At 41.4% G+C, this 21,325-nt stretch overlaps 3 protein-coding genes across 6 annotated transcripts in view; 2 read left to right on the top strand and 1 right to left on the bottom strand.

The window, feature by feature from the left end:
- The first annotated feature begins 7,363 nt into the window (after window positions 1–7,363).
- LOC149270080 (uncharacterized) lies at window positions 7,364–10,235 on the top strand. Its single transcript, XM_089463696.1, has one exon. The coding sequence runs from the start codon at window positions 7,810–7,812 to the stop codon at window positions 9,922–9,924; it is 2,115 nt and encodes a 704-aa protein (XP_089319822.1). The 5' UTR covers window positions 7,364–7,809; the 3' UTR covers window positions 9,925–10,235.
- A 1,162-nt stretch (window positions 10,236–11,397) lies between these two features.
- LOC149270079 (uncharacterized) lies at window positions 11,398–13,164 on the top strand. The gene has a single exon (XM_089463698.1). The coding sequence runs from the start codon at window positions 11,434–11,436 to the stop codon at window positions 13,006–13,008; it is 1,575 nt and encodes a 524-aa protein (XP_089319824.1). The 5' UTR covers window positions 11,398–11,433; the 3' UTR covers window positions 13,009–13,164.
- The window catches only part of LOC149270078 (uncharacterized), a 39,593-nt gene continuing 31,334 nt past the window's right edge, over window positions 13,067–21,325 (bottom strand). For 3 of the 4 annotated variants that reach the window (XM_089463703.1, XM_089463701.1, XM_089463700.1), the window contains one exon: window positions 13,067–14,719. In XM_089463703.1, coding sequence (XP_089319829.1) covers window positions 13,341–14,708 — 1,368 coding nt within the window. In that variant the 5' untranslated portion in view covers window positions 14,709–14,719 and the 3' untranslated portion in view covers window positions 13,067–13,340. Of the gene's footprint in view, window positions 14,727–21,325 lie in introns of all 4 variants that reach the window. The other variant, XM_089463702.1, reaches the window with a different exon arrangement.

Here is a 21,325-nt window from a genome sequence, read left to right as displayed (position 1 = left end):
GCAGCGCTAAACTCACTCAGACAACAACAACAACAACAACAACAACAACAACAACAACCAACCCAGTGGTTATCGAACAAAGACATCATCCAACAATTTCGCCAACTACGACAGCTGGATGATCAACATGATGTGTTGGCCTTCATCAGATCAGTTGAATTTCTCATGACGCTGTGCCAAGGAAATGAGCTGCTAATTCAATTCGGCACCAGCATCGTCGCCAACGAGAAGGTCTCGGGAGCAGCAGCAGACTACATTAGACAGCTGGGGATGGAACCAACCTGGCAACAGATGAAGACGAAACTAATGGAGCAAATGCGTCCGAAGACGACTTACGAGGATGTGTTCGACAGATGCAGATACATTAAAGTAAGTAGTTTAAGAGAGCTATTTTTAGAATTTGAAAAGGCAAAATGCGAGATAAATAAAATATACATGTTCGACGAATTAAAACCTACAATATACGAAAACGATAAAGTAGATAGAGATTTGTTAAATATATTAATAAACAAAATAGACACCCCATTCAGAATTCATGTCGATCAAGGAATTTCTATGCATGCTCTTCAAACAAGATATTCTAACATTAAAGCACTAGATGATCCTAGGGCTATATCACAGAGATATAGAAAAACAATTAACAACACTTACCAGAAGCAAAACAACGCTAACACTAATATTAACACAAGAACTAACACTAACATTAACACTAACACTAACACTAATACCAACACCACATACAACAGACAAAATCAAAACAGCCAGCCCCCTTATAATAACAAGAACACTGGTCAAATAAATCAACAGCCAGATAACAGAACACAACTTAACCATAATCCTAGACCAAATTATAACAGCAAAAACAATGGCTCAAGACAAACAAGAATGTCTCATATGAGCGTCGATACCCAAAGGAACGATTCCACTCCTATGGAAATCGGAACTTTGGAAGAAAATCAGGGAGAAGAAGTAAATTTTTTGATACCTTGCCTAGGGCAAACCTACCCATAATAACATGGACAATAGGAAAGGAGGAAATCAGATGCTTAGTCGACACTGGTGCAACGACAAGCATCTTAAAATCAAAAGTTCTTGAATACCAGTACCCAAAAATTGAACTCACCAGACCTTGCTCTTACAAAACCCTTAACGGTGTTAATATTGTAAAATACGCCGTAACCACACCTTTCCCCAAAGAAATTCCATACTTAGGAACACTCCAGTGGAAACTTATAGATTTCCCAAATGAAAATTTCTCAGCAATAATAGGGCAAAACTTTCTAAAAGCATTTAAAGCTCAAATAAATAATACTGAACGATACGTACAATTACTAGACAAGAAATTCTATTTTTTAGACTACGAATATCCAGAATCAATGCACAACGCTTGTGCTCTGCAACCTATAAACATAGATCATATACGAGACCGTCTCAACCTCGAACATTTAAATGACGAAGAACGCCAAGCGGTCGAAGCTCTACTTGCAGAATCCGATGATCTATTTTTTCGGGAGGGGGACGTTTTGTCAGCAACAAACCAAATCTCTCACGAAATTATTACTACAGTGGATAGGCCTTTATATTCTAAAATATATAGATATCCCCAAATCCACGAAAAAGAAATAAATAGACAGATAAAAGAAATGCTTAAGCAGAATATTATAAAAGAAAGTAACTCCCCCTATAACAGCCCCTTATGGATTGTTGAGAAAAAACTCGATAATTCAGGGTCAAAAAAGTTCAGAATTGTCATCGATTACCGCAAATTGAATGAATTTACGGTCGACGACAGATTCCCAATTCCTAATCTTAATTCTTTACTAGATAAACTGGGTAGATCACAATATTTTACAACCCTCGACTTAGCGAAAGGCTTTCATCAAATTCTCGTTAAAGAAGAGGACAGACCAAAGACAGCATTTTCAACACCGTCAGGTCACTACGAGTTCATCAGAATGCCGTTTGGACTCAAAAATGCTCCATCGACATTCCAGAGACTCATGAACGAAGTCTTGAAAGACTATATTGGCGAAAATTGCGTCGTCTACATGGACGACATACTAATCTTCAGCACATCCCTTCAAGAACATATGACCACATTAAGAAAAATATTCAAAACTTTAAAAGATGCCAATTTAAAAATTCAAGTAGATAAATGTGACTTTCTAAAGAAAGAAACGCAATTCCTTGGTCATATCTTGACCACTCACGGCATCAAACCGAACCCAGATAAAGTAAACATTATTCAGAATTTAAAATTACCCCGAACTGCAAAGCAGATTAAGTCGTTCCTAGGAATGACAGGATTTTATAGAAAATTTGTTAAAGATTATGCAAAAATAGCATTCCCTATGTCAAGATATCTGAAGAAAAACATGACAATCAACACCGACGACCCAAGCTACATAGCAGCATTTGAAAAGTTGAAAACATTAGTTACAAATAGTCCAGTCCTACGATACCCAAATTTTTCTAAAAAGTTCACTATCACTACAGATGCAAGCAATTTCGCGGTGGGAGCAGTCCTTTCTCAAGAAAGTCACCCAATCGCATACGCATCCCGAACGTTAAATCAGCACGAATGTAACTATTCAACCATAGAAAAAGAGCTCTTAGCCATAGTGTGGGCCGTAAAATACTTTCGACCATATGTTTATGGTAGAGAATTCAACCTCGAGAGCGACCACCAACCATTAAAATGGCTAATGGCTAAATATACAGGCAAAGACATAAGCCCAAGATTACAGAGATGGCTCATCAGTCTGGGAGAGTACAACTTCCATATAGAATATATAAAAGGGAAATGTAATAACATCGCCGACTTTTTGAGTAGAATTAGAGAGGACGAAATAAACCTAATGGAAGTTGAGTCCACGAACGATGAAGACAATAGATCCCTAGCAGCTCAAACGATTCATTCTAAAGAAGAAGATCAGGGTTTCGACATGTCCATACTAGAAACAGCAGTTAACAGATTCAATGTACAGCTAATTTTCACAGAAAGAAAACTCGAAACCACCGTACAGGTGTTCGACAAAAAGAGAATTTACATTAGCAAGAAAGACATAGAAAACAACCAAGCAATAAACATCCTCCGACGAGAAATAACAACAGGAAAAATAGGAGTTTATTCACACCTAAGTGACCATGAGTTCTACCAACTACAGAAAATAATAGCGAAGGAATACACTTCCAACCCAAAAGTAAAATTTGTAAAGTGCACTAGGTTCGTTAGGGATATTGAGTCGGAAGATGAACTGCATACCCAAATAGCCTTATTTCATAAAAACGAGAGTGGCCATTGCGGGATAGTTGCCACGTATCAGAAGCTTAAACTCGAAATATACCACCCTAACCTAAAGACCCATATTCATAGAATAATCAATAACTGTGACGTTTGTAGTGGTGGGAAATACGATAGAAAACCTATAAAGAACAACTTTTATCTTACAGAAACACCAAGAACTTGCAATGAGATAGTACACGTAGATACATACGTTAACTCAAAACAATCCTTTATACTATTCATCGACAAATTCTCAAAACACGCCACTTGCTTCCCACTTAACGACAGAAATAGCGTCACAATCGTAGAACACATTCAACAATTCTTGTCAATAAAAGGGAAGGTCCATAAATTTGTCTTCGACAACGAATTTAATAGTCTTAACGTCAGAGAATTTCTAGAAAAGGAAGGCATAGAATACCATACAACTAAACCAAACAGTCACACTGGCAATAGCGACGTTGAAAGACTTAATAACACACTAACAGAAAAAATTCGCACACTAAACATAGAAGAGAAAAGACCAATAATCGAACAAATGGCTAGAGCTGTATACTTTTACAATAACACATACCACACCACCACGAAATCCACACCATTCGAAGTACAGAATCACAAAGTAGATCACTTGAAATTGTTCGAAAAAATGTCAGCAGAAAAATCTAGAAAAATAGCAAAGCTAAATGATAAAAGAGAAACCTATATAGAGAATAGAACAGAGGGCTTTATTAAGAATTATAAAAACCTAAGACATAAGGAAGAACCCAAATTCATAAAAGCTAATTTACAAAATATTCATACAACAAATGTTAAAAGACCTACCAAATTTCCAGGTAATAATAACAATCGTCATCATGTTCCTGTTGCCAACACTGTCGGCAGCAATGATCAAGATAACCCCAATCCTGGCTGAGAACGGTTTCGTATCACTAGGGGAGAGCACAATAGAACTGGTAAACAATTCTAAAATGGTTCTACATATAATAAATACGCAAGAAATATTAGAATTAACAAACATAATACAGAACAACACAAAAATCTTAGTTAAGCAAAACAGACATAGATTGGACGCAGAAATAGAAACCATAAGAATTAAAATAAGATCAATAACCCCAAATCCACTAACAAGACAAAAACGCGGTCTCGTTAACGTTATAGGGAAAACTCAGAAGTGGCTCACCGGCCTCATGGACGATGACGATAGGGAAATTATTATGAATCATCTCCTAAACAATCAAGAAAACGAACACAATATAATAAAAAACATTAACGAACAAGTAAAAATAAACAATGACCTTCAGAAATCCATTAACACTTTAAAAGAAGTAATACTAGATGATAGAAAAAAAAATAACTAACACTCTTAACAGCATAGAAACATTCAATAATATAATTAAAAATGACATTATGTATCACGACCAATTACTAAAACTTAAATTTTTGCACGATAAAGTCGACACCATCTTAGACATAATAGCGTCAGCTAAGTACAACCTCTTTCATCCTTCTATACTAACAAACGAAGAATTCACACTCTACAACATAGACTTCTACAAAATTAAATTAATCCGCATGGGTGTCATGACTCACGAAAATAACATAATCATTGCAATTAAAATACCAACTAACATCATAACAACCACAATATTTCTGATAACCCCACTAACAAACCAGAAAAATAAAAGAATCGACATGAGTCCCGAAAGAGTGGTAAAAATAGATAACAAAACTTACACATACGAAGAACAGAAAACAATAAATGAACTAAAATTAAGTTCTAACTGTATCACTAAGAATAATTGTAGAATGATAGAAGACATAGAGTTTAAGATGCAATTAATAAATGAAGGCACATTATTAATAAGCAACGCAGAAAATAAGATAATTCAATATAATTGTAATGAATCCACCAATAATGAAATATTAAAAGGTAACTTCCTCGTAGAATTTACAAATTGTACAATCTTCATTGACCAAACTTACTATAAAAATAATCAAGAAATATACATACAATCGTTTTCTGACGATGGAGAAGAAGAAAATTCATTTAACTTTACAGAAAAACAAACATTCAAAGAAATCATATTAGAAGAAATAAAAAACACTAAAGCCATAAAAGAAATCAGAGCGCAAACAATAATTTCCAATAGCTTTGGCATAACATCAATCGCTCTTGTACTCCTCTTCATAGGAATATATATGTATACAAAATGTAAAAGAGGAATCCAGGAGAATCCCTCATCAAAAGGGGGAGGAGTTATGCAATCAATGCAACCAAATACGCTCATGCAAATTGCACAACCAATTGCACTTGTGCATGGGAATGACAATAATGACCAACTCAGCATAATCATGCAGAAATATTTAAAAAGAGATCAGATTACAAAAGCATAAACAACGTAAGCGTCTTCGCCGCTTCCGTTGTAAATGCCCAGCTAGCAACAACAAATGTAAGCAACGTATATATAACAAGTAAGAAAGCTCTAGTCGAGACTGCTCGACTACGAGATCCCCTGAACCCTTGGAGTGCTAGCTATTTCAATAATTTTTCGCGTCTTTCAGCTTACACAAGAAACACACACACATACACAAACACATACACACAAGCACCCACGCATAAACACGCATGGGCTGCAGTGTGCGCTTACTATGAGAACTTAATTGTTTAATAACTTTTTTTATGGACGTACGATCTTCATGAAACTTTTAGATTATGATTATAACATGAATATGCATGTAATTGCCAAAGCACAAGTCTCTAGTATTTGAAATACGGTTTTTACAAAAGTGATGGTGAGGGGGTGAATTTAAGGGTGGGGGATAAATTTTAACAAAAACCGAAATTGTATAAATTGCATATAAGCATACATTAAACATTTGGAGACTCTAGCAATAAAGGTGTAGAAGATATAATTTTATAGCTGGTTTTCGATAAGGTTTTTTATCGATAAAAAAATATCGGGATGAGTTATCGATTTTTAATGATAAACTTGATATGCGCGCTGTAATTACGGACATTTTAAAAAAAATTTGAAGTCTCTAGCTCTTATATCTTCTGAAATCGACGCGTTCATACATACGGACAGACGGACAGACGGACGGACGGACAGACGGACAGACGGACAGACAGACGGACAGGGCCAAATCAACTCAGCTCGTCGCCCTGATCAAGAATATATATACTTTGTGGGGTCTGCCACGCCTCCTTCTGCCTGTTACATACATTTCAACAAAACCATTATACCCTGATTTCCCATTGAAAATGGGTTCAGGGTATAAAAATAAAGCAACATATATATATATATATATAAACAGGCATTTGCATATGCCAAGAAATACTTTACAGTTAGTCTTAAGATTCATTCCGAACAGAACAGAAGTTCTTTTTATCAATAAAGCGAGAATTACAATATCTAAAGATATTAAGCGTGTTTTTATTGAACTATCACTTAAAGTATATGAACATCTAAAGATAGTTTTGTTTTCAGTGATTAACAGTTTTATTGTACTTGTGTATCTCAAGATATATGAAGTATAGTGCAAAAACCATAACTCGCGCGGTGCTTGCGGGACGGCCGTAAAGCATTGCTTCGCAAGCACTATGCGCTACCTTAGCCTGGGACAGCTCGTCTTCTCGATCGCTCGACTCTGCGGAGCTCCATCATCACCGTGGCCGCGAAGGTGCTTGTTAGTTCCCAAGCTTCCTCCGATTCCAGCGTTGACTAAGTTGTCCGCTCTGATGGAGCGGCCCATTGCCTCTTCCAGACGACGCCTCTCCTCCAGGAACCGTCCACATTCGAAAAGAATGTGGTTGGCGTCTTCCACATGCCCTCGCTCGCACCAGGTGCACTCGTCAGATTCCTCGTGGCCAAAGCGCTTCAAATAGTTTGTTGTGTATGTATGCGTGTGTGTGTGTGTATGTGTGTCTGTATGCGTGTGTGTGTATGTATGCCTGTGTGTGCGTACGTGCCTGTGTGTGTGTGTGTGTGTTTCTTGTGTAAGCTGAAAGACGCGAAAAATTATTGAAATATCTATTGCTCCAAGGGTTCAGGGGATCTCGTAGTCGAGCAGTCTCGACTAGAGCTTTCTTACTTGTTTAATTGCCGTTTCGTTCGTCGCGGTTGGCGCCTTCTCAGCTGCATCTGCATAGAAAGCGCGCAAACCTAAAAAGCTGTGTCAATCGTAGAAGACACACACACACACACACATACATAAATCAAAACTCAGATAATCTGCATGCAGTGGCTTTGCATTCTGATTATCTTTATCATTTTTTCTTTCGTCCATGGATCATCGCGTTTAGCGCCTTTTATGTAGCGTCTGCGCAGCTATTCCGAAAATAGTTGTCTCGATCACACACGTACATACATATATATATACGTACAGTGGGGTTGCATATAAAATGTGCAGATAAATTATATGTGCATAAGTGGAACTATTAGCTTGTACATTAGCGTTACAATTGCAAGTGCTTTTGCAAAAGTGAACATAATTGACTACATTTGTGACTAAAATTTAAAAAAATGAATAATTTAGAATCGAGTGCTGATCAAGTGCCTGCATCTCAGGTCACTTATCTAAAGCGTAAAACGAAAGCGCTGTTCGATAGACTCGAAAGTCCATATGCCGAATCAGACGCGGACAAATTAAGCCATATGGATTCGTGTGATTTACGTGTACTTTTGGACTCGATCACCAAATTAGAGTCAAATTTCGATGCGGTTCACACGAACTTAGAAGAATCAGATTTTGAGTCCATATCCAGTGATTTACCTGCGAAATTTGAATCAATTCTACTGAAGTTTAAGGCCCTGCTTCAACGTGAACTGGGAAGTCGGCCAAATCAACAGTTTTCTTCGACACTTAATACAAGCTTTACAAATGCTAATCCAGTGCTCATTATGTCAAATCGGTCGCGTTTGCCGCAGTTGGAATTGCCAAAATTTAGTGGAATCTATACTGAGTGGGAAAACTTTTTCTCTATGTTCAAAACGATCATAGATGCTGACTCTGATCTCAGCCCTATTGAGAAGCTCCAACATCTTCGGTCCTGCTTAAGTGGTGCTGCGCTGGATACCATCGGCTCATTGGAAATAAATAGGGCTAACTATAGCGTCGCTCTGGATATTCTTCAACGTCGATTTGATAATAAACGTTTTATTTTACAGGCACACATCAGAGCGATATTTGGGCTTGAGAAGGCAGATTCATCTGTGGGCAGACTGAGGCAGTTGGCGGATAAGGTTACATCTCACATTCGTGCTATGGATTCTCTTGCATCGAGGGAAGAAGTCGCTGATTGTATCATCGTGCAAACAGTGTTGCAGAAATTGGACAAATGCACTCAGGCCAAATGGGAGGAACGATCATCAGCAAATGAGTTACCGTCGTGGGCCAAGTTGTCAACGTTCTTGCAAGAGCGGTGTCGAATGCTTGAAAATGTGGATCAAGTTTTGCAGGATGGTCAGGTTGGCAAGTCAGGGAAGATCGTGAGTACACATTTAAGAGAATCATTTGTTGCTTCCAAAACTCCCAGTCGTTGTGTCTTTTGCGAAGACACGAGCCACATGATATTTCAATGTAAGCGTTTTGAGCAATTGCCACCCATTGCACGACATAAGGAGGCCAAGAGACTCGCTCTGTGCCTAAATTGCCTAAGAAAGGGGCATCAGCTGAAAGATTGCAAATCTAGTACCTGCCGCACTTGTCAATCGAAGCACCATACTTTATTGCATTACAATCAATCTTCAGTAGATACATCCAACACTGTCCAACAAACAAATGCAATACATTCCTCTGCTATGGTTGCAATGTCACCTTCTTTGCCTCAAGCCCATCTGTCGCCTCATTCGTCTGATGTTGTGCTTCTAGCCACTGCTATAATCCCTGTTAAGAATCGAGCTGGAACATTCGTTCCGTGTCGTGTACTCTTAGATTCAGGATCTCAACTTCACTTTGATACCACGCAATTCGCTAATCAGCTTCAGCTCCGAAAAAGAAAGTCGCTTACTGAAGTTTCTGGCATTGGAGATGCTAGCTTCTCAACTGAAGGATACTCAGTCGATCTCGTTCTGAAATCGCGGATTTCAGATTACTCAACTACCATCAGCGCAATCATCGCCAAGACGATTACTGATAATCAGCCTGGAATTTCAATGTCTACTAATAGTTGGAACATACCCTCAAATATAAAGTTAGCTGATCCCTTATTTTATAAGTCACAGCGGATTGATCTTCTCATCGGAGCTGGTCTTTTCTTTGAGCTGTTGTGTATTGGGCAAATTATGTTGGCACCTGGGTTGCCAGTTTTGCAGAAAACTCAACTCGGCTGGATCATATCAGGTGGCGGGCAATCGGTCCCCAAACTCTCATCGTTCATCGTAACTCAAAGAGCTTCCGATGATACCAATCTCAGCACTCGGCTTGATGATTTGGTTCATCAATTTTGGGAAGTGGAGCACGTTTTTGAGCCTATCGCCAACAACAGAGGAGCTCCACTGTCAGCAGCATTTCATCGCAACTCATCGTCGATTGTCTTCAGGGGAATACTTAGTCTGCTTGCCAAAAAAGCAAGGCTTCGAATCTTTGGGCGACTCTTATGTGTAGGCCAAGCGTCGGCTCTTAAATTTGGAGCGTAAGTTTGCTCGAAATCATGCTATGAAGGAAAAATACTCTGCATTTATGAAAGAATATATTGATCTCGGCCATATGTCACCGGTGCCCAGCGCAGAGATTTCTAAATGCAAATATTTCTTGCCTCATCATTGTGTATACAAAGAAGAAAGTTCGACAACAAAGCTGAGAGTGGTATTCGACGGTTCGGCTGTTACCACATCTGGGCTTTCATTAAATGATATTCTTATGTCAGGACCGACCATACAAGCTACATTGTTTCACACACTCGTTCGTTTTCGCACATTTTCCATTGCACTTACAGGTGATTTTAGTAAAATGTATAGGTGTGTGAAGGTTTCAGAGCCTGATGCAATGCTTCAATGTATCTTATGGCGAAACTCATCAGACGACGACATTCTAGTCTTCAAATTGAATACCGTCACTTATGGGACTAAGCCCGCTTCTTTTTTGGCTATTCGTGCAATGCACCAATTAGCAATGAATGAGTCGTCATCATACCCCCTAGGAGCTAAAACTGTTTTGCGAGATTTCTATGTTGACGATCTGATCTCAGGAGGCAATTCAGTTGAAGAAGTTCGCGACATAATGGAACAAACTAAAAATCTTCTTGAGCGAGGCAACTTCAAATTGAGAAAATGGTGCTCAAACTCAATCAACATTCCTCGCGGAGTTCCAGAAATCGAGCAGGAGAGTTTTCTCAAACTCGACGATGGGACCGATGTGACAAAAACTCTTGGACTCATCTGGGAGCCTCGAAAGGATAGCTTCGTATTCACTTTCGAGCCCAAAATTAGTGTTGGAAAACACACAAAACGTTCAGTTCTTTCAACCATTGCGCGATGCTACGATCCGTTAGGTTTGATCGGACCAACATTAACTAGGGCAAAAATCATCTTACAACGCATGTGGAGAGACAAGCTACAATGGGATGAGAGTCTACCACAATCATTGTGAGCATCATCAAGTGAGCAATGCAACATTTTTTCGTTATGTACTCCAACTTAAAGCAAGAGTTGAATTACATGCCTTCTGCGATGCTAGCCTTCAGGCCTATGGCTCTTGTGTTTATGTTCGGTCATCGAAGAATAATGCTGTTAAAGTGCATCTACTCTGTTCCAAGGCTAGAGTCGCCCCACTAAAGACCCTCACTGTGCCTAAGCTTGAGTTATGCGCTGCATTTCTGCTTGCGAACTTGATAAGCGAGATAGAGAAACTGAACTTGTTCGAATGTGAGATGCATTGCTGGTCAGATTCAGCGGTGGTCTTGTCTTGGCTAAAGGAAGAGCCATCCAAATTCAATGTTTTTGTTGCTAACAAGGTTTGTGCCATACAGCAGCTCACAATCGGCATGGAGTGGCATTACGTGCCAACTGAGATGAATCCTGCAGATATGTTATCTAAAGGAGCAGCACCGTTAGAGCTCTTGCACTCGAAATTATGGACCTTCTTTTTTGCAAGAGGAAAAATGTTATTGGCCTAGGCACTGCTTGCCTGAAGCATGCTTGCCTGAAATGCGTCAAAGAGTCTTGCTGTCGGCAGAGCATGTGGACATCTCTTTGTCATTCAAGTACATAAATTCATTCGGAATAATGAAGCGAATCTTTGGTTATGTTCATAAATTCATCCGGAAAATAAAATCACCTGAGTTATCATCGGATGATCTGCGGCAAGGATTGTTCCTATTATGTCGTCTTGCTCAAAGAGCTCAGTTGCAACCGGAATACTCTGAACTACAGAATGGAAGGAATATACACTCGTCAAGCGCCATTCTTTCGCTATTTCCGTTTATGGATGATTTTGGTCTACTAAGAGTTGGTGGTCGTTTGGGGCATTCTACTCTTGGCTTCGATGCGCGTCACCCAATTATTTTACCCAAAAACCATCCCTTAACCTTCGCTATAATATCCCATTTTCATCAAATGCATCACCACGCCGGACCGCAGGCTTTGCTTGCAGCTATTCGATTGCAGTTTTGGCCCATAGGCGGCATGAAAACTGTTGCCCGAGCATTGCGAAAATGCATAATTTGCTGCAGATCCCGGCCTCGCCTAGTTGAGCATATAATGGCAGACTTGCCTAAGGAGCGTGCACAGTGCTCACCGGCATTCACAATCACTGGAGTTGACTATTGTGGACCTTTATATTACAAGCCCGATGGACGAAATAGAGCATCAGTAAAATGCTACGTCTGCGTGTTCGTTTGTTTCACAACTAAGGCTGTATGGCTGGAGCTTGCAAAGGATCTGTCGACAGCTGCCTTTTTGGGCGCCCTCAAGCGTTTCGTTAGTACGCGCGGCATTCCAACATGCATCTGGTCAGACAACGCAACCAACTTTGTGGGTGCACGGAACGAGTTGGCGGATCTGAGACGTTTATTTTTGAGCCAGGAACATCGTACTAAAGTTCACAACTACAGCATCAACAACAGCTTCGATTGGAAATTCATACCTCCTCGTTCGCCACATTTTGGCGGTCTTTGGGAGGCAGCAGTGAAGACAGCTAAAAGGCACCTATATCGGTCTATGGGATCGGCACTTCTTGGTTTCGATGAACTGCGCACATTGGTGTGCCAAATTCAGGCTATAATCAATTCTCGTCCTCTTGTTCCAATTTCAGAAAACCCTGATGATCTTGGAGTTCTCACTCCAGGGCATTTCCTGATTGGTCGACCACTTATCGACTTCCCCGAACCAGATCTATCTCGGATTAACTGCAATCGCCTCGATCGCTGGCAGCGTATGACATACATACATCAGTTGTTTTGGAAGCGATGGAGTGATGAATACCTCACAATTCTGCAACAGCGTGGAAAATGGCGGACCCCACGGCCTTCTATCAAGGTCAACTATGTCGTCTGTGTAAAAGACGAAAACCTGCCACCTTTGAAGTGGCCATTAGCCCGGGTCGTTGAGATCATTGCTGGAGTCGATGGAGCCGTGAGAGTCGCTGTTCTGCGTACACCCACTGGAACTACACGTCGAGCTGTCAATAAGCTGTGCGTCCTTCCGGTTGATGATCCTGTTATAAGTCATGGTATTTTAACGGTGGGGAGGATGTTCGGCGCAGCAGCTAATAATTGCTCTTAATAGTTAAATAAGCTTCTCTTAAGTTAATCTCTTGCCTTTGTAAATCTCATCCGCTCTGTTAATTGCATACTCCTCTTTATTTATATTCTTTTGAACTCTGTACAAAAATAGTCTTCATTCGCGCAACCCCTACAAATTTGTCACCCTCGCATCGAAATAACTTTGCCTAAACAGTGTCCACAGACTCGGCATTAAATTAATAAATAATAAGCTAAATTATATCGTTTTGGTTTTTATTTTTTGCCTTCGTAAATGATTGGAGCCAGAGTTGTCGAAAAAGCTCGGCAGCTTCAAACATTTCACTTAAATTTATTCTAATAAGCTACTTGCGCTCACCCGCTACTCTTCGCTGCTCGAAAACTAATAGTCCATTCTTCTCTCAGTCGGTCGCAACTCACCACGGCGTCGGCCCTTCGAACTTTCGCTGCGAAGAACAGAGTTGCATTGCTGATCGCCGCGACTTGCGCGCGTCCCTTGACCCATTTAAAAATAGCAAAAATTATGTGAGGAGGTTCAGCGAGCCGCCTTACATCCCCCCCCTTACTTACTAGAGCGAGGGTCACGCTCCTCGAGGGTGTGACCGTCACGTTGACCGTGGCGCCTTCGGTGCGAACACGGAAGCGCACCCTTCTGCGCGGTAGTTTCCGCATCCCTAGCTCGCACTGTACCGCTCGGATGGTCTGTTTATCCACTGAGGCCCCCAGTGGCCGGATCTTCGAGCCGGGTGGGGTGAACGTCGCTGGGTCGAATGGAGGGGGGCTGTCTCCCATAAGAATCTCGAACAAATTCGGCTCCCAGCCGTCCAAGATATCGGCCATGTTGGCCAGCAGTTTGGCCTCATCCTCCTCCGGTTCTAGCGCGGCGCTCGGTTCCTCTAGCGGTTCGTACGCGCCCTGTTCCAGGCCATCGGCTCGCCGTCCTCCCTCAGGGGAACCATGATCCGGCACAGAAAAGGTCGTTTGCCGTCCTTCTCCCGATTGCCGCAGCCTTTCCGCCACGCTCGCCAAATCGAATCTCGGGATCTTTTTGACCGGGCTCTTCGACGGACTTCGCCGGCGACGGCGTCGGAGGGGGGTTCTCAATCCGCTTTTCTCATCGCTGGTCGAGAGTGCGGCTCGCGCCTTCTCGTTCTCGCCTCGCCGAGTCCTTTCGTCCCACGCCGCGGTCTCCGGGTCGAGGGGTGCGACGAAGGGACTGCGCTCCCGGCCGCCACCCTGTCCCCGCGACGGGGATCGGTCCTCAGATGACTCCGCTTCCCACTGTCTCCTCTCTTCCTCCGGCGACTGGACCTTGCGCATCTCCTCTTTCTCGTCTTCGCTCTGGGGGGCGGCACATTCCTCCGGCCCTGATATCGCTGGCGGCGGCGGGAAGGATTGTGGCTCCTCCACGTATGGCGGCGCCCCTCGCGACTGGTGTATCTCCACGTAGATGGTGGTGAACTCCACCTTTACCAACATAACACACCCATCGAGCCTCTCGACGATGTTGATCGAGGATCGATGGACTGTGTGTTTGAATTTGGGTAGGGGTCGCTCCTCGCGAGTCCTGTAATACTCCTGGCCCGTCCTCGGATCGCCTCGCCTTTGGTACCCCGTACCCGGGAATGGCTCGGTGTCAGCGTCGCTAACATCTTCGACCCGGGCCGCCTCTTCTTCCTCCCTCTCGTCCTCGCTGCTGATGATGATTACCTCGTCCTCCATCGTTGTTGCATCTGAAAACTTAAGCATTAAGTTATACGCTTTTTAGGATATTGCCTCCCAAAGCTACTGGTAAGTATCACAACTTTTCCGAGATACTACGAGGGGTTTGAATAACAGGTTTGAGGTGGGGAAAGGGTGTGGTTAGACTGAGGTGTGTTGCCGTCAGTGATCAGGGACGTCGATGGTCCCTCGGCTTTCATCCCGCTCTTCTTCGCTCTCGTCGCCGTCGTGATGGAAGGGCTTGAGCTGGCGAGGCGCACGATGTTGGGAGAGACAAAGCTAACGATCCTGAACGGGCCGTCATACTTCGGTGCCAGTTTCGCCGCGAAGCCATCTGTCGCGTTGGACAACTGATGCCGCCTCAACAGGACTGACGAACCTAGCTTCGACCTCCATTCGCGTCTACGCAGGTTATAATAGCGCCCTTGATCACTCGAGGCCCGCCTCAGGTTATTGCGGGCGATTGCGAACACTTTCCTCATCCTGTCTCTCTTAGCGTCTGGGTGAAGCCCAGTGGTCGGGTGAGGCCCGATCAAAAGTGGTCATTTGGGATAATTGGCGAAGACGACTGGCGATTAAAGCGATAAAAGGTGATCAGTTGGGATAATTGGCGAAGACGACTGCGAAAGGTTGGCGGAATATCCGACGGCGAGCAGGAAGTATAGCGAAAGACAAAGTCTCGTAAGTGTTGCACGTGAGTGGTGATCCCCGTTTTGAATTTTCCCCCTCTTTCCCCATTCCCGACCATAACATTAAACATCCCCTCCTGGTGTCCCACAATTCTAATAAATTTCTTGTGAGTACACCCTGGGTAGACTGAGTCTATCCCAGCGTTAATAATTTACTACTTTACAAGTGGCGCCCGAGCAGGGACACAGGGAGGTGCGCGGTGCATCGTATGGCCGAGGGGAAACGGTGGAAATTATAATATATAAAAGTGCGCTATATTTTAATATATAAAAATCTTGATCGAGAACAGTAGAAAATTTATGTGCATATATATATATGTGCATGTGTGTTTAACGATTTTTTGCGCGCGCTGTACTTTTCGGCGCCATAATTGTTTTACCGTTGGTTTTCTTCTCTCGTCGCTTTGACATCTTTATACCCTGGACAGCGTAATCGCTGCGAGGTATATCCGTTTGGTTGCTTACATTTCATTACGTATTTCCTCATTGCTTATGTGTTTAGTTTTGGTGGTAATGGAATAAATATACATATATTGTATACTGGAATAAATATATATATGTGAATACACGAGAATATTGTCATATGTGCAAGTAGTGGTTTATTTTGACCATTTGAATACCTTCTCCGAGTGGCAAGTCGAGTATACTTTGCGAGTGAGAAAAGAAAAAGTAGTGTATACTAGTAACGGTAAAGAGACGAATTGCGCGTCTAATTCGAGTTTTGGCGACTTAATTTTGTGCATGCCTATTCGCCTATATATGTGTATACGCATTTGCATATATGTATGTATGTTTGTGTGCTTGTCGGTAGTTATATGCAAACATATATATATTCATACAGGCTAGAGCGCACATAAATATATGTGCGCTTTGCCCGTTTTTTTTACTCCCGCTATTCGCTATATATATATGCGTGTGAGCATATAGGCAAGTGGGGGAAGGAGAGTGAGGGTCAATTTTTGGCCGCTTGTCCGTTACATATGTATGCAGGCTAACGCGCATATACATATATAGGCGCTTTGTCTGTTTTTTTCCTTTATTCTCACTCTTCGCTATATACATATGCGTGTGAGCGTATAAGCGAGCGAGAGAAAGAGAGTGAGTGTCAATGTTTGGCCACTTGTCTATTACACGGTCTCGCTGCACCCTACGTAGGGCATATCCGACATGTGGGTATGAAAATACGTTTCGCTGAGATTTGTCCGGTTTTGGCGGCCTGAGGCCCACTGTGCAGCTCGACTACTATATTTTATTTGCCCGGTGCTTTATTTCGCGATACCCTACCCAGGGCATATCCGACCAAATAAAATAAAATAAAATAAAATAAAACAAGTAAGAAAGCTCTAGTCGAGACTGCTCGACTACGAGATCCCCTGAACCCTTGGAGTAATAGCTATTTCAATAATTTTTCGCGTCTTTCAGCTTACACAAGAAACACGCACGCACACACACACACACACACACACACACACACACACACACACACACACACACACGCACACACAGGCATACATACATACATACACATACACACACACATACACAAACAATTACATACATATACACACACAAGCATAAACACGCATGGGCGGCAGTGAGCGCTTACTATGAGAACTCAATTGTTTAATAACTTTTTTTGTGGACGTACGATCTTCATGAAATTTATGATTATAACATGGATATGCATGTAATTGCCAAATCACAAGTCTCTAGTATTTGAAATACGCTTTTTACAAAAGTGTGGGTGAGGGGGTGAATTTAGAGGTGGGGGGTAAATTTTAACAAAAATCGAAATTGTATAAATTGCATATAAGCATACATTAAAAATTTGGAGACTCTAGCAATAAAGGTGTAGAAGATATAATTTTATAACTGGTTTTCGATAAGGGTTTTTTATCGATAAAAAAAGATCGGGATGAGTTATCGATTTTTAATGATAAACTTGATATGCGCGCTGTAATTACGGACATTTAAAAAAAAAATTGAAGTCTCTAGCTCTTATATCTTCTGAAATCGACGCGTTCATACATACGGACAGACGGACAGACGGACAGACGGACGGACGGACAGACGGACAGACGGACAGACAGGGCCAAATCAACTCAGCTCGTCGCCCTGATCAAGAATATATATACTTTGTGGGGTCTGCCACGCCTCCTTCTGCCTGTTACATACATTTCAACAAAACCATTATACCCTGATTTCCCATTGAAAATGGGTTCAGGGTATAACAAGTAAGAAAGCTCTAGTCGAGACTGCTCGACTACGAGATCCCCTGAACCCTTGGAGCAATAGATATTTCAATAATTTTTCGCGTCTTTCAGATTACACAAGAAACACGCACACACACACACACACAGGCACGTACGCACACACAGGAATACATACACACACACGCATACAGACACACATACACACACACACACACGCATACACACACGCATACAGACACACATACACACACAAACGCATACACACACAAACGCATACACACACACACATACACACACACATACACAAACACATACACACACATACACAAACACATACACACACAAGCACCCACGCATAAACAAGCATGGGCTGCAGTGTGCGCTTACTATGAGAACTTAATAGTTTAATAACTTTTTTATACCCTGAACCCATTTTCAATGGGAAATCAGGGTATAATGGTTTTGTTGAAATGTATGTAACAGGCAGAAGGAGGCGTGGCAGACCCCACAAAGTATATATATTCTTGATCAGGGCGACGAGCTGAGTTGATTTGGCCCTGTCCGTCTGTCTGTCCGTCTGTCCGTCTGTCCGTCTGTCCGTCCGTCCGTCTGTCCGTCTGTCCGTCTGTCCGTCTGTCCGTATGTATGAACGCGTCGATTTCAGAAGATATAAGAGCTAGAGACTTCAAATTTTTTTTAGAATGTCCGTAATTACAGCGCGCATATCAAGTTTATCATTAAAAATCGATAACTCATCCCGATCTTTTTTTACCGATAAAAAACCTTATCGAAAACCAGTTATAAAATTATATCTTCTACACCTTTATTGCTAGAGTCTCCAAATTTTTAATGTATGCTTACATGCAATTTATACAATTTCGGTTTTTGTTAAAATTAACCCCCCACCTCTAAATTCACCCCCTCACCCTCACTTTTGTAAAAAGCGTATTTCAAATACTAGAGACTTGTGCTTTGGCAATTACATGCATATTCATGTTATAATCATAATCTGAAAGTTTCATGAAGATCGTACGTCCATAAAAAAAGTTATTAAACTATTAAGTTCTCATAGTAAGCGCACACTTCAGCACATGCGTGTTTATGCGTGGGTGCTTGTGTGGGTATGTGTTTGTGTATGTGTGTGTGTATGTGTGTGTGTATGCGTTTGTGTGTATGCGTGTGTGTGTGTGTATGTGTGTCTGTATGCGTGTGTGTGTATGTGTGCCTGTGTGTGCGTACGTGCCTGTGTGTGTGTGTGTGTGCGTGTTTCTTGTGTAAGCTGAAAGACGCGAAAAATTATTGAAATATCTATTGCTCCAAGGGTTCAGGGGATCTCGTAGTCGAGCAGTCTCGACTAGAGCTTTCTTACTTGTTTATCTACGATCTTCATGAAACTTTCAGATTATGATTATAACATGAATATGCATGTAATTGCCAAAGCACAAGTCTCTAGTATTTGAAATACGCTTTTTACAAAAGTGAGGGTGAGGGGGTGAATTTAGAGGTGGGGGTTAATTTTAACAAAAACCGAAATTGTATAAATTGCATGTAAGCATACATTAAAAATTTGGAGACTCTAGCAATAAAGGTGTAGAAGATATAATTTTATAACTGGTTTTCGATAAGGGTTACCGAAATTGTATAAATTGCATGTAAGCATACATTAAAAATTTGGAGACTCTAGCAATAAAGGTGTAGAAGATATAATTTTATAACTGGTTTTCGATAAGGGTTTTTATCGATAAAAAAAAGATCGGGATGAGTTATCGATTTTTAATGATAAACTCGATATCCGCGCTGTAATTACGGACATTTAAAAAAAATTTGAAGTCTCTAGCTCTTATATCTTCTGAAATCGACGCGTTCATACATACGGACAGACGGACAGACGGACAGACGGACGGACGGACAGACGGACAGACAGACGGACAGGGCCAAATCAACTCAGCTCGTCACCCTGATCAAGAATATATATACTTTGAGGGGTCTGCCACGCCTCCTTCTCCCTGTTACATACATTTCAACAAAACCATTATACCCTGATTTCCCATTGAAAATGGGTTCAGGGTATAATGATATATAACAAATAAACAAGGCGGGGTGAATCGGAATAAAGCAGGGTGAAGTAGTATGAATTCAAGAAGTGGGTAGGCAAAGCAAAGAGAACGAGGCAAGCTTAAGCAAGAGTAAAATGAAGAGAGATAAAGCAAGTAGAAAATGAAGATGGAGTAAGGTAACGAAGGTAACGAGAGAAAATCAATCAAGAAAAGTAAAAGTAAGGTAATGAGGATGGAATAAAATTAAGAGCGAATAAAGAGAGCGAAAAAGAATTAAATGGGTTAAGAGCGAACAAAGAGAAATTAATTAAAAGTGAAATAAAGAGAATCGAAAAGAAAAGAGATAAGTTAAGAGAAAATAAAGAAAATGAAAGAAAATTAAATAGATTAAGACAAAATAAAGAGAAACAAAGAGAATAACGAAGCAGTTTAAGAGGAAATAAAGAAAACAAAATAAAGCTAGAATAAGTGAACAAAGATTAGATTAAGAAGGTAAGAGGAAATGAAATAAATGAAATTAAATAAGATGGTAAATGTAAGCAAATTGTATAAGATAAGTCACAAAGAGAGAGAGAAAAAAAAGAAAAAACGATTAAGAAGAAGAAGAAAACAAAAAGCAAAACAAATAAGAATGCAAAAAAAAATTTAAAAGAGAAAAAAAAGGAACTAATTTAAAAGAGAAAAAAAAAATTAAAAGAAAAAAAATAGAATAAGATCAATTGCGAGAAAGTAAAACAAGATGATGTCGAATAAGATTAAATGCGAGAAAGTATATAAAGACAAATAGATTAAGATGAAATAATGAAAAGTAAAATATAGAGAAATAGAATATGATAAAGAAAAGGAAAATGGGTGGAGAGGGGTACGAGGAAAAGGGTAAAGACAAAAGGAAAATAGAGAGATCAGGAAAATGAAGGAAAAGGGTATGATAAATTAGACTTGGTGAATAAGGGTAGATTAAGCGAAACGGAGCGGAACCAGAGAAGTTATTTGGATACGAAGATGGAGGGAGGAGAACGCCACAATTTCGCTTTGGGTGGCGCGGTACCGAAGGCTAGTCATCCGCTGCACGCACCCTCGGTAGCGCCGGAGAGGTACCCGCCCGGGTCATCGCTGAGCAAGTACGGAAACGGGGTATGGAGTATGACGATCAGATCCGTTGAGTTTCGTGGAGATGTTGGAGGAGCGAGCGATTATTTACGGCATCGAGTTGGATCGTATACCACGAGCGATGAGTGTGGTATTCGTAGGCAAGGCGGAGAAATGGTTCTTGACCAGCGGACTGAGGGACTCGTCGTGGACAGATTTCAGAAGAGAATTCTTGGACTTTTTCCTCCCCCCCAGTACTTCGAACGCTTAGAAGACTACATAAGGGCACGTCATCAAAGAAAGGGGGAGAGCTTCAGGGACTACCTGATTGAACTCAGGCTGTTGATGCGTCGAGCTGCTCCAGACTACCGGCTATACGTAAACTCATGACTTCGCCACCCTGACGCAGCTTACGCAGATATATAAAAATATAAAAAGGTGCAAGGGCAGCGGAGAAAGCGGGAAGAGTGGATTGCGGCGAAGACTGCCTGGTCGGGGCCGGTGGAGGGCAGGCAGGGCAACCCGTTCGGCACAGAGGCACAGCACTCCTGGCTTGAAGGGCCGGCTGC

Source organism: Drosophila arizonae, chromosome 3, assembly GCF_054131065.1.
Source record: "Drosophila arizonae isolate 15081-1271.41 chromosome 3, UAZ_ARI_1.0, whole genome shotgun sequence".
In the NCBI taxonomy this organism is placed as follows: Eukaryota; Metazoa; Arthropoda; class Insecta; order Diptera; family Drosophilidae; genus Drosophila; species Drosophila arizonae.
This window is presented reverse-complemented; position numbering and strand designations above follow the sequence as displayed.

What these genes read in the sequence shown, in the direction of transcription:
- LOC149270080 (XM_089463696.1), top strand. Translation starts at nt 7,810, where the DNA reads ATGAATAATTTAGAATCGAGTGCTGATCAAGTGCCTGCATCTCAGGTC.
- LOC149270079 (XM_089463698.1), top strand. Translation starts at nt 11,434, where the DNA reads ATGCGTCAAAGAGTCTTGCTGTCGGCAGAGCATGTGGACATCTCTTTG.